Source organism: Lissotriton helveticus, chromosome 2_1 (assembly GCF_964261635.1).
Source record: "Lissotriton helveticus chromosome 2_1, aLisHel1.1, whole genome shotgun sequence".
Lineage (NCBI taxonomy): Eukaryota > Metazoa > Chordata > Amphibia > Caudata > Salamandridae > Lissotriton > Lissotriton helveticus.
Window position 1 is genome coordinate 1,555,388,040 of NC_136059.1, and position 13,577 is coordinate 1,555,401,616.

At 42.8% G+C, this 13,577-nt stretch overlaps 1 protein-coding gene across 1 annotated transcript in view; it reads left to right on the forward strand.

The window, feature by feature from the left end:
- Positions 1–13,577, forward strand: part of SMU1 (SMU1 DNA replication regulator and spliceosomal factor) — a 56,455-nt gene that overhangs the window by 13,008 nt on the left and 29,870 nt on the right. The window contains exons 3-8 of the mRNA XM_078676517.1: positions 1,827–1,979; positions 3,192–3,302; positions 5,851–5,979; positions 6,877–6,996; positions 7,242–7,358; positions 11,659–11,786. Coding sequence (XP_078532643.1) covers positions 1,827–1,979; positions 3,192–3,302; positions 5,851–5,979; positions 6,877–6,996; positions 7,242–7,358; positions 11,659–11,786 — 758 coding nt within the window. The remainder of the gene's footprint in view (positions 1–1,826; positions 1,980–3,191; positions 3,303–5,850; positions 5,980–6,876; positions 6,997–7,241; positions 7,359–11,658; positions 11,787–13,577) is intronic.

Here is a 13,577-nt window from a genome sequence, read left to right on the forward strand (position 1 = left end):
TTCCGGTGGTGACGGAGCGACCCCAAGAGGCAGCGGGCCGCTCCAGCGGGCATTGTTAATTCGAGCCCACGAGAGGCTCAGAGGCAGTTCTTTGTTCTAGAGCCCAGCGAGGCTCCAAAGGGCCCACTCATTTCTTGAGCCTGCGAGGCTCCCACCTGGCCCCACGTTTTGTTGAGGAGCCCCGAGAGGCTCCAGGCGCCACAGTTGTTCTTCGAGCCCAGAGAGGCTCATAGCGCCCCATTTGTCTTCGAGCCCCGAGAGGCTCCAGGCGCCACAGTTGTTTTGCGAGCCCACGAGGCTCAGGGGGCATTTCCTTTGTTCAGAGCCTGTGAGGCTCCCACGTTGGCCCCATCATTGTTGTTACAGCTGCCCAGCACTTAGTGGGCAGCTGCCACGTTTAGGCCCCCCCTGACACAGGGACACAGGGCGTCCTAGCCCCAACAAGGCCAGTTGGCCTAGGGACTGCCACAGGTGGTGGACACTGCAAGCACCTCAACCCTAAACCACACTCAAAGCAGTAAGGCAACCCTAGGCCACCAGAACCATCATTCAAAGCAGTACCACCCCAAACCCAGCTACGGGGTGGACTTATTCACAGCTACCAAGTGACCTCGTTGGGATATTACTTTTTGTCATTTTTATTAACCCATAGCACTTGGCATTATGAAGCATATGTTTCCACGTTTTCTTTTTTATTTAAGCAGGATTGGCGATAGATCCCAGCTCACAAAGTGCTGTTTCGGTTAAAAAACAAACAAACACAGGAATTGCTGAATGTTCCACCATTAACATGGGATCGCTGGTTAACTCCGACTACCCACCCCTCCTTGAAGCATCCCCCCCCCCCTCACTAAGGTATGTTTAAATGAGAACTGAACACCGCTGTGGCTGGAAACCCTGCAGCCCCCGATCACCCACCCCAAAAGGTGCTGACTGTGCCTTTTCAGCCAGCCGTCCACTTTTTAATTAGATTCCTGGCGACGGTGGGAGGAGTGGGCGAGCCCTTTGATCTGAGGGCGCTTAATGAACTTTACTTTTTAGGTCGAAGCCTGGCGTTCACTGCGCAAGCAGTGTCGCGTAGGCTGTCATGTACTTGCACAAGTTCGTTTTATGTATTGTTTTGTAACTGTATTTATATAGTGCTTACTACCCCTGACAAGGTGTGGTTGGGTGGATGGAGTCAGTGGATGAATGGAGTTGAGTGGTGGCTAGGTGGGTGGACTTAGGCGGTGGATGAAGTGTGTGTGTGTGGCTGTGTGTGTGTCTGTAGCTGTGTGTGTGTCTGTGTATGTGGCTCTGTATGTGTGTGTGTGTGTGGCTCTGTGTATGTGTGTGTGTGGCTCTGCTTGTGGCTCTGTAGGTATGTATGTGTGTGGGACTCTGTGTGGGTCTGTGTTTGTGTGTGGCATTTGCGAGAAATTAAGCTATTGGCATTGTAAATGACAGTGCCATTTATTTATCTGTTTTCAAAACGAACACATAAATAAAAATTTTGTCATTTACAATGCCAATAGCTCTAACTTTTTCAAAGGCGGGACCGTTGCATTGTAAATGCTTGTTATGTTTCTCTTTCACACTCAAAATTAAATATTTTATTTACTGATCCGTACTGCGCCCACAAACTTGAATGGGTAAATAAAAATTGTGTCCACGATGTGCGTGTGTGTGTGTGTGTGTGTACATATATTGCTGATGCTGTGCAGCATCTGCAAAAAGCATTGTACTTTTTTCAAGAAGTATTAGAAAATCTAAATGTTACTCTTATTTTGTTTTGATTTATTAGCTTTTCTCCACTCTAATGTTCTCCTTTTCTTGTTGTTGCACAGGTCGTTTTGGAACTCATCGAACTCCGTGAGTTGGGGGCAGCTCGATCACTGCTCAGGCAGACAGACCCAATGATCATGCTGAAACAAACCCAGCCAGAGAGATACATTCACCTTGAGAACCTTTTGGCAAGATCTTACTTTGATCCGCGTGAGGTAAAGTTACTGTAGTAAAACCACAAATTTAGTACACACCCTCTGGCGATATGCTGCATATAAATAATTATGTTTATGGAAAATAATTCAAGCAGCAAATGGTTTTAATTCTTTTAAAGCACAGTACTACTCCAAGCATCACATTTTGACTTGGATAACACAGACCATATACTGGTGGCCATTACACACCTCCACCCTTTCATTAGCTGTCTTTCTCCATGTAGGAGCTCACAATAGTCTTCTACGTTTTCCTCGTGGAAGAGAAATCAAACTGCTTCTATACACCCAGTACTGTCTTCAGTGTCTTTGTACCACGTGTTACAGATTCTTAAAGATGTTCATAAGCTCTGCTGGGGGTATAGTCAGTAGAGCTCCACTGCTGTATTTTGAGGTATTTTATTATGTAATTCCTTATCTTAGCCAGCCGTGCCCTGGCCAGATCTTACAATTGGTCTGTGCCAATGAGGCCATGCTCTTAGAACTCCAGAGAGCCATGCTTTTAGTTGTGTTGACTCAATGTAACTGACTGTATTTGACCTAACCAGTGTACAGTCAAGTGAACTTTCTCCTCCTTTACTTGGCTTTCACCCTTGATTGTGTGAAAGCTCAGTAAAGGAGTACATCTTTTGTGAAGTGTAAAACTGAGGGTTCACTAATCTTAGATAAATGCTTAAAAACACAGACAGTTTGAAGCCCATGTTTTATTCATTACTAACAGTACTAAGCCCTCAGTAACTATGACTTATGCCCTAAGGTAACTATAACTCGCGCCCTCGCCAATCACTGCTAATAAACCCCACATATTACATCACTCATGACATCTTCTATGACATCTTTGATAGTATCACTGCAACATTTGTAATGAAATTATTGATGAGAAAACTGCATGGCAGGAGTGCCAGTTAGTTACCTTAGGGTACGAGTTATAGTTACTTGAGATAACTTAAAAAAACATACATCAGTTAAAGTTTAAAACACTACTTTGTTACTGAACATTGCACCTAACTATAACGTTACTTTAACCTGTGGTATTTTGATAGAAACATATATTTATATCTATGTAGTTTTGCCAGATGCAACTAGATTGGTTTGCCATGCTTATTTTTTTTATGTTCCTCTTTCATATATCCTAAAATCATTTTTCATCCATTCTAGGTTAATGTTAATTGTTCACCTTTTTCATTATACATTTTTACCCATTTGCCTCTGTAGGCATACCCTGATGGAAGCAGCAAGGAAAAGAGAAGAGCTGCCATTGCACAAGCTTTAGCCGGAGAAGTTAGTGTGGTGCCTTCATCCCGTCTTATGGCGTTACTTGGGCAGGTAACCAATTCAGTTGCAACAGTATCATGTTCTAGAATGGCTCAGATAAGCTATGTCACCCTGAGATGTTCGACTGTTTATGTTTCCTTCAATGCCTTTGATATTCTGTGAACCTGTTAGAGGATCTCCTCACTTCTGTTAATTAGTTTTTGATGGGACGTATACTATATAAGTGTGAGGCTAAGTCCAAAGTATACTCGAACCATAGATGAACAGGAGGTAGCCTAAAATCAGTCTGTGGCAAGATTGTTGGTGGCACCTGATTGTAGTCCCTGGGCAGTTTCTCTTTCCTATATTCTCTACCTAAAAACCATAGATAACTGTGGGTCTTTCACCCCTTCTCGTACACCAGCATTTTCACGTGTGACATGCTTTTTGAATTTGGACACTGTGCAAAAGTACAGGGTGTCTACGTTTGTACTAAATTGGTCCCAGTGCAATATGCCATTTTCCTCCGTGAATATAAAAAAAAATCAGGTTTGTTGTCCTGGATCCCTGCTCCAAACTCCATTTGAACTTGTTTCAGACTGTGGTTGCATTTGGGTGTTTGGGTTGGAAACTACTATTTTTAACTTTTTTTTATTGTTTTGTGAGATGCTAAGGCTTCCTTCCTTGCCGAGAGAACTCAGGTGGTCACCATAGGGCCTTTTCAGTCCACCACTCTGTCCTTGCCGTGCGGTGTACCTCAAGGCTCATCCCTGAGTCCGACACTCTTTAACATATATGTGTCGGACCTTGCCAAAACCATTCGTGCCCATGGGATGAGCCTTACATCTTACGCCGACGACACTCAGTTGGTTCTGGCCATCAGAAATGACGGCCAAAAAATCGCCGATAATTTCAATCTGGGCATGCAGGCCATAGGGAATTGGATGGCATCCAATTGCCTTAAATTGAACTCGGATAAGTCCGAGGTGGTCATCTTTGGAAGCTTAACCCCAGAATGGTCCTCCCGCTGGTGGCCACAGTCTATGGGTCCTCCCCCCACTCCTGTCAGCAGAGTGAGGAATCTAGGTGTCATGTTTGACGACCGTCTCACGTTTTTCCCCCATGCTAATCAGATTGCCTCCTCTGCTTTTTATAAGCTACGAATCATTAAAAAAATTCTCCCCTTCCTTCCTGCCTCAGCTGGTAAAACCCTGATCACGTCCTTGGTCCTGTCCACCTTGGACTATTGTAATGCCCTATTTTTGAATTCCCAAGAAAAAGTTCTCAATAAGCTGCAAACCATTCAAAATGCGGCTGCCAGACTGCTGGGTGATATCCCCAAGTTTCAATCAGTCTCAGGAACCATCAGAGAACTTCACTGGCTTTCCATCAGGAACAGATCTAAATTCAAAGCTTTGTGCATTGTCTATAAGGCGTTGCATAACCAGGGACCGGCCTTTCTTACGCAACAACTTGTTCCCTATCGGCCCACTAGATCCCTGCGGTCTTCTGACCTCCTCCAGTTGGAAATACCCCGTACCAAACTGGTTTCATGGGGCGACAGAAGATTTCTCGTTTCAGCACCCAAGCTCTGGAATACTTTGCCACTATCTATAAAGAGCAGCCCCTCTCTGTGGTCTTTCCGAAAGCATCTTAAAACGTGGCTATTTGATCAATAATTACATCCTTCTCTAAGGCAGATTTCAGCAAATACTTAGCGCCGAGATGCCCACGGGCCTTCGTTGCGCTTAATAAGTGTTTAAATAAATAAATAGAAATAAGCCATTCCGACTCACCGGAACTGATACATCTTACCCTGCTTCCACGGCTACCAAAAAACTAGGGCATAGACTATACATATAATACCCAACTAGATACTTCTCTTACCGTTACCTGACATCGTTGCCTTATTGACGGCCCAGTGTTCCGAAATGCAGTTAACCTGAAGACTCATGAATTCTGCCGAGAAAGCACATTTCCACTCATTATATTAAATAGGCTTGGATTTAAACATCTAATTTAGATGTCTGTACTTTTAGCTGGCCTTGTTCTACCTGTAAATATAGACAGACGTTTCTTATTGATGCTAGCCCTGCCTAGCCATTGAGTTTGTGCATTTGTACTGACTGCCATGTTGTACCTGGGTTTCTAAGGAGGACCACTGCTGGATTTAATGCAAGTCTTTTGCGCTGAAGACCTTATTATGTGCCAGCAGACTATATATTTTTTCCAGTGGAAGTAAATTAACCTACACCACCAGAGTGGGCTAAGCTCCAAGGTTCTCCTTATACCACTAACACAAATAATGATCTGATAGGTGGGTGGAACCTGGCGAGTGGATCGGTCAGGAGCACCAGTCCAGGATTTTGCCACATATTCCACAAGTTTCAGGTCAGCTATATCAAATTCTTCTTTTGTGACCAACAACCCACAGGAGATTATATTACCCTCATCCATTATCTGTTGACCCATTACCCATGCCTGGATTAAAGCCACTGTGGAAGGGTTTGAGCAGAGTTAAGAAAACGCAGGCTGAATATATGCCAGTGTTGTCTATAAAAAGATAACTGGAGAGGTGAAATTAAAATCTTTCTTTTTCCTCTTTGCCTTTTTCTTCCAGGCATTAAAATGGCAGCAGCATCAAGGTCTGCTTCCTCCTGGTACGACCATTGACTTGTTCAGAGGTAAAGCTGCTGTGAAGGATGTGGAAGAGGAGAGGTTTCCAACTCAGCTCAGCAGGCATATTAAGGTGAGATTCCAATGAGAGCATTCGCTTCTAAGCTGTACCTTCCCTTTTATTATTTCTCTTGTGCTTCTCAACGTGTTGCTATGATTTAGGCCTTGTTAGTGGTTTGATATATTGTTAAGTCCCAACTTACCGGTGGTTCAGAGCACTCTTAGACACTGTACGGTCCCAGAAATTCCAAAAGAAAGTTAAAGTTCACATGAACAATATGTATAACTGGGTTTGCACTTCAAGGCAATGCTCTCTCTGTGGCGGTTGAAGATCTTACGGTGATCACTTGAATGGCCTGAACAACCATTTTCTTCATATAATTAAGGTGCATGACACTAAAAGCACATTCTCGCGGAGTAGACTTTGTCTGCCATGCATTTAAATGTGCACAGGAAAACTGAATCCCTGACTTCACCTTCTCCATCTACATACAAAGTGTGGGAGTAGCTTTGTGCTGGCCGAATCGTGTAGGAAGGAACAAAGCTGTTATGTATAAAGACCCCCACCCCATTATCTCCTCCCATCGACCAACAGTTAGCAAGCTTTCCCATCTCGGAGGCTATATCATCTCTACATTGAGGGCCTGTACTACCCTCTGATTTGCCTAACTGCTCGCCCACTCTACCACAAAAGAGAGCATTTGGGGTGTCATTTCTGCCTCTGTAAACCAGTTTGGGTTTGACTGGACTTTTTACACACTGTACCTCTTTTTGGTCCACTATATAACGAGCCAGCTTCCTACGTGTAGCATCTAAATTGTCTAAATAATCACCAACAGTGAGTGAAAGATCATGCAATTCATAGGTCTTCTGGTTAAAAGTGACCTACATTCCTTCCTTCATCCTGAAAATATAATCACAAATAAAAATATTTAAATCAAACTGAATTGTATTTATTCCCCTTTTGCAGTTTGGCCAGAAGTCACATGTGGAATGTGCACGGTTTTCTCCAGATGGCCAATACCTAGTAACTGGTTCTGTGGATGGATTCATTGAAGTATGGAATTTCACTACTGGAAAAATCAGGAAGGTCGGTATAGCTAGGGAATCATTAAGCACTATAAAACGTTTCCAAATAAATGCTTTCTGGTATTTTTTATGAGTTTTTTTAATTATATTTAAGTTCACTTGTACCTGTAAATCCGGCTTCTGACTTTAAGAAAAGACAATTCACACAACCAAAATGTTACGACGTAATGAAATTAAATGCCTTTACTTTCACCACAGAGTTGTTATGTGACAGATTGTTTGGTTTCTTTTTTTCCTCTTCTTAAGGATCTGAAGTATCAGGCTCAAGACAACTTCATGATGATGGATGATGCTGTGCTTTGTATGTGTTTCAGCAGAGACACAGAAATGTTGGCAACGGGAGCTCAAGATGGAAAGATAAAGGTAAAATGATGTGGCGTAATGTGTGTTTCTGATCTTATAGCCTCATCTCAACTTTTCTTTCAATTTTTTCTTTGTTGTGGGGCTATGCTGTGCTGCCCATCTGGGTGAGTTTTTTGGATGTGATACTTCCAGGCTGGTGGTTGTGACGAGGACCTGAGCTGAGCATCAAATAACATTTATCTGTAGATGGATATATTGATATGAAACTAGATCACTGGAACAAGATCCCCTGGCTGAATTATGTTGAGCAGTTGTGTGCTAAGCTAGGAAGACCTGAATTGTTCCATAACCCCTCTGCCCTTGTGAAGGCAGACTTGAAGTGGACAAAGAACACTTTTTTGTTGTACAGTGGAATGGACAGGGAAAACAGGGAGTTGATAAAACCTTCGGTTAGGTCGCATCAATTGATTGTTTCTTCAGACCATGACCCGGAGCTTTATCTGAAGGTCGTAAACAACCCAAACCATAGGTACCTTCTCACCAAGTTCCGCCTGAACAAAGTTCACTTGTTAATTTCTGGCCGCCCTGGTTGGACCAGGGATTCGGAACTGAATTTATGTACTTGTGATGGACACTCAATTATGGACACTGCCCACTACCTGTTCTTTTGTATCCACTTTAAATCTATTAGGGAAAAATTTATTATTCCCCTGTTAAAAGGGAGAGGGTTTAGGCAGGTCAAACCAGCGTTATTATACCTTCAGATGCTAAATGATATCTGGCAAATCTATAATGTGGCCAAATTTCTAACTATCGCAGTCAGACTGGGTAAAAAGATTAATTGGGTGTAGAATACCTACCAATAACAATCATGCTTACTGTAAAATTGAATCTAGTTTTTTAAAATTTTGTAATGTTTTTATTCTGATTGATAATTGTAATCCTTTTTAATGATATATTGTGCTTTTTGGACCATTGTTTATGTGTGTCTTGTACTTTTATGGTTTTGAAAATTCGAACCGAATAAAGTATTTCTTGACTTGATATGAAACCTATACTTACCTGTGTTTATCAATCCTTCTAAAAAATCTTTGATGTTGTCTGCCCGTTGATCTACCAGGCAATCAATGGTGACAAAGAGAAACATGTAACCAAGAAGGAATGTGGAGAAGAATTAAATGGTAATGAGCACAAGGAAATGACAGCTCTACAGAAATAAAAACCGGATTCCTCCAATGCAGAGAGACGTGGTTGCCTGGAGATCAATTGTATGGTCTACTTGAGTCAATTAGATTGATCCTAGAGAACAGGGTTTTCGTATTCAGGAAAAAGTGGCGCTCAGCTTATTAACGTTGGTGTGTTCGGAATGAAACAATTAAGTATGGTGCTAACTGGGAAGGGGAGACCCTAATAACCCCTTACTCTGTGTAGGGAGACCAAGTTGCAAAAGTCAGCCACATTTAAATCACTTGTTGACTTTCAAATGGTGAAGTGGAGCGCAAATTCCTGCACATTCTTTTCATGGCAGCGTATGCTTTGCCAGGTCATATGGCTGAGACTACCGGCTCATGACTTCTAGACCAGGGTCTAGAGCTGTCTAGAGCTGTCTGACACAGACTTTTATTTTTTGCATTTCTGGAGCGATTTAGGGAGTACTTCACAAATTCAGCGTGAGGTGCCCAGTCAGACTGTTACCGTTTAATCATAGAAGTGTCACAGGAACACAGAGGGATTATATCCATGGCCATAAAAGTTGATTGGCAAAGGGAATGCATCACTTGTGGCACTGAAACATAGGAGGAACTTTAGTTTGGTCGTTGCCTTTCTTTTACACTCCTCGTTTTGGTGCATTGAAGCAAGGCATAGGGAGGACTTTGATAGGGCATGTGTTCATGTACAAACATAGGCATGGGGGACAAAGGATGTGTACACTTTATACTGTGTTACAATTGAAGCATAGTTTGGTCTACATGAAACTGAGAGTTATAGAGGTAAATTCCAGGTGAGGGCAGTAGCCCTCTGCCGTCAGGAGGGTAGCGCTTGGTGCACTCTTCCCGGTCAAAACAAAACACATAAGCGTGAGTCATGCCTAGGTCAAGGGCTACCCTTCAGTTGATGTACATCTAACACTTACTTTGTTTCACCCCATGTAGCTGTTTGTAATTTGTCAATCTTGTTCATATTTTCATTTGACACGCAGTGGCTTATGTAAACTAGTTAATTCCTTACAGCTGATTGTTATATGTTAATAACTGTATGTATCTCGGTTTGCTTCTGTTAAACTATCAGCTTTTCTTTCTGTATGTTCTCCATACATGACTGCTACTCCTTAAGGTGCTTTGATTCCCTTGGGTAAATTCCGTGCTATAAATAAGTTAGAAATTACATTCAATTGCGCAATATAACATGGTGGTCGGTTATACAGATGTGATATTCACACTCCCAGAATTACTGATAACGTGGGTATCGTGTATTCCAGTATGCAGTAACATCACCGTATTCTGATTGGAGCAGACGCATAGCCTTTAAAATGAAGGCTTTCTGTGAGAATCTGTGTTTCTGCACCAGAAACCTCCTGTAATTCTCAATTTGTATCTTTTTTTTAACCATTTCACACATGGAAATATCACAAACATCTAGTTAATGAAAGCTGTGTGGGAGAAGGGGAATCTTAAGCGCAGTATTCCCACATCTCTTTAAATTCCCAGTTTGGCTGGTCACGCGAGCACCTACTGAATCAGACATATGTTGAGGCATGGTTAGACAGATGTTAGGACTTGATTAGGCTTTTCCAGCAAAGTACATTGTGTAAGTGTTATTGGACAATTGCCACATACAAATGCTAGTCTACAAACGACCATCTACCTTTGCTTAAATAGCTCTAAGCCAAACCCTTCAAGAAGGAGTCAGCCAGGAAAGGGAGAGAGAGCACAGCATTTCCATGATGCAAAGACAGTTCTGTTGCGAGATAGCATTAGATGATTCATACAATGTTTAGATTGTGATGTGGGGAGCTGCATTCCCTAGCATGTATTGTAACTCATTTTAGGTTCTCTAGCAATGTGTTTGTAACTTCTTGGAACAATGTGCTTGAAAGCAACAAGAGTGCCTCCCATGTCTCCGGTTTGGAGAGGAGAGAGCTGTATTTGCAGGCCTTAAGCAGGGCGCAAAATCAGCTGTGAAATAGGTGTGTGGCTGTCACTGTAGGTGGAATACATGAAGGCTTAATTGAACACCAGAACCATTCTCCATGACTGGAGCTGAATAGGTAAAAGGAACGAGTGCCTGGAAAGTGGCACGGCAATCTGCAGGGTAGAGGTAGAGTTTGAAGCTGTCTTTAGATGGTTTAGGTTTGGCAGGAGCCAGATAGCATTGTGAGATCTTAGTGGCTTTAAGGCTTCATGGGGCATTTAGATTTTCACACTTGGGGCCTCTTGTGTTTCTTTTTTTTTGGGTGGGGGGGTTGTCTTTTTTTTTTTTTTTTTAAACACGTTTTTGTTTGTTTTTTGTAAAGTTATAATTATTTTAAAAGGTGTTCTATAATCTTATGTGATCACAAGAAGTTCTCAAATGGTATGAAAATCATCAATTTTCCCATGTTGAGTCTTGGCCACAGACAGTGCTTAATTTGAGCCTGTGGTTTTGGGTGCTCGCCACCGGCACTTTGTTAACACCGGCTTTTATAACATCCTGTCACACGGTGGCGTGGTTTGTATAATTTTGTGAGAAACACAACAACAGTTGTTTGATAATTAAATAAACATTACAATCACTAATACCTGCGACCCAAAGCTATAAGAATAGCGTGGGCAGCATGCATTCGGCGTTTTTAATGTTTATTTAAAGTCTGAATCGTCACACTTTTAGGAGTGTGATGTACTATCATTCTTAGCCCTGGCAGGGGAAATTGGCAGTGCAAGGTGCAGTAGCCTCTTAACAAGTGCTCCGGCACCCTTTTTGTAAACAAATTAAGTACTGGGCTCAGTTAAATTCTGCTTTTGAAAAGTTGATTTCCCGATTTTGAAAAGTTGATTTCCCGATGTCCATCCTCTTAACCTGAGCAGTAAATGATTTCTTATGATGATTCATGTGATGAAATGGATTACTCCTAGTACTAGTTTTTCACCAGCTCTACACCATGTATTTCTTCATTTGTTGTAGTTTCCCCCCCAAAAAATCTACCCAAAACATTTAACTTGCCTAAACGTTTCATTGTTAATTTAATTGAGGTACATTTTAGCAGACAATCTCCTAAATCCGAAAAGCATTGTTCTTTATAAACACGTATTTGTGTGCGAACTGTAGTAGCTGCTATTCAGTGCACTTTGTCCTTTTGACCATGTTTCTCTGTCTTCCCTAGGTATGGAAGATTCAAAGTGGCCAGTGCTTAAGGCGGTTTGAACGTGCACACAGCAAAGGTGTCACCTGTCTCAGTTTCTCCAAAGACAGTAGTCAGATTCTCAGTGCTTCCTTTGACCAAACTATCAGGTGAGGTTTACATAAGAGAGTCCGGTTTTCAAATGCATTTGTGTGTTTTGTTAACTTTAAACTATTCAGTGATGTTGCTGTTTTGATTACATTCATGTAAAGGATAATGAAGATGCCCTGTGCTTTGCTGACCCGCATGTGACGGGCTTGACAAGAAAGCTCCTCCCAAAAATTGTCATTTTTTCCCTTATATTATTTGTTGAGTTACACTTGTTTGTATGTCTCGATGGATGCTTGAGCCTAGCCGTCACTTGCATGTCATCAACCATCCTTACTCAGTTCCTGCTTTTCTCCCTTATTGCTGCAAAGGAAATGAGGGACAACCCTGTATTTCTAGGAACCATGGTGCTTATGACTTTATCGTTCTTTCAGGGTCATTTACACACATTTGCAGTTTGGAAGATCAGTAAATAAATTAACCACAATCCTAAACATAATGCAAAGTTACCATAATTTAAAACCTTGGAAACGACCACAAAAAGTGTATGTGAAGCCCAAAGGGATGTTTTATGTTACTATGGTTAGAGTTCAGGTTCAATAGTTGCGCAGTGGTATGATATCAGTGCTAAATAAAGGGAGAATACCTTGCCGGGTTCTGCTGCCCACTACAGATTTGTTTCCACCCCTGGAAGGCTGTATGCTGCAGAAGAGAGCAGGAGGGGATAGACATGGCCGGCAGTAAGAGTTTTGCCATCACTAGTCCACGACTAGCCGCTGAATCCGCTAAGCACTGTCCCTCCTCATTCACCCCCTCCACCTATTGCACCAACCATTGGAGCTGGGCGGCCAGCATATAAAATTCGAAATTGGGCACCCCTAGACCTCCTTCCGACACAGGTCGCTGTAGGGTCTGCAGGTACAATCGCGGTAGTCCATTACCCCAGATTAAGAGCAGAAGGAGAGCTTGCAGAGGTTTAAACCAGCTTCTCGGCATCAGAACTGGGAGGTTCACAAAAAAATAGCGCAGCCTAGGCAACATTACCATCTTGGACAGCTTAATCCGGACCATGATGAACAATTGTAAAGAAACCCAAAAATGAACGCAAGAGCGGAGGGAGCGCAACGCCTTACCTAAATTCCCATACCTTAGATCCTCCAGGTCATGAATAATTTGTAGGCCCAAATATTTATAAGTACGCTGTGCCCAGAGGATATCAGGTAGTAACTCCTCCTGCCTAGGTAAGGGCCCAGCTATGGGAAATATATAGGTCTTAGCTTTATTGACCCTAAGACCCCACAGGACAACAAAATCACCGAGGATCTGCAGGGCCACGGCGCCCCTCACCCCAATTGCCTCCGCAAGATACACCTGTCGGAACTGCTCCGCCAAGGACTCTACGCCCAAGGCAAACAGGAGCGAGAAAAGAGGACAGCCCTGTCGGAAGCCACAGAAGATCCTGTAGGGCCTAGATATGGCTCGGCATGTCTTGACCCTCTCAGTGGGTGAGGCAAAGAGAAGCTGTACCCACTGCACCCAGTCATCACCCAAGCCCATGCGATGCATCACCTCGAACAAGTACTCCCAGCTTACTGTGTCAAACGCTTTCTTTAGATCTACCGAGAGAACTGCCGCTTGCTGCAAAGCCAGGGTATCCGCGTGATAGAGCATGGAGTAGAGTCTACGGAGATTATAGGAGGTGCTTCGAGTGGGGATAAACCTGTTTTGGTCGGGGTGAATCAGGGATTTCATATGCTGGAGCAACCTACCCTCTAATACTTACTCAAAATCTTGAAGTCTAAGTTCAACATGGAGAGTGGCCAATAGTCTCTTACTCGAGCTTCAGGTTCTTT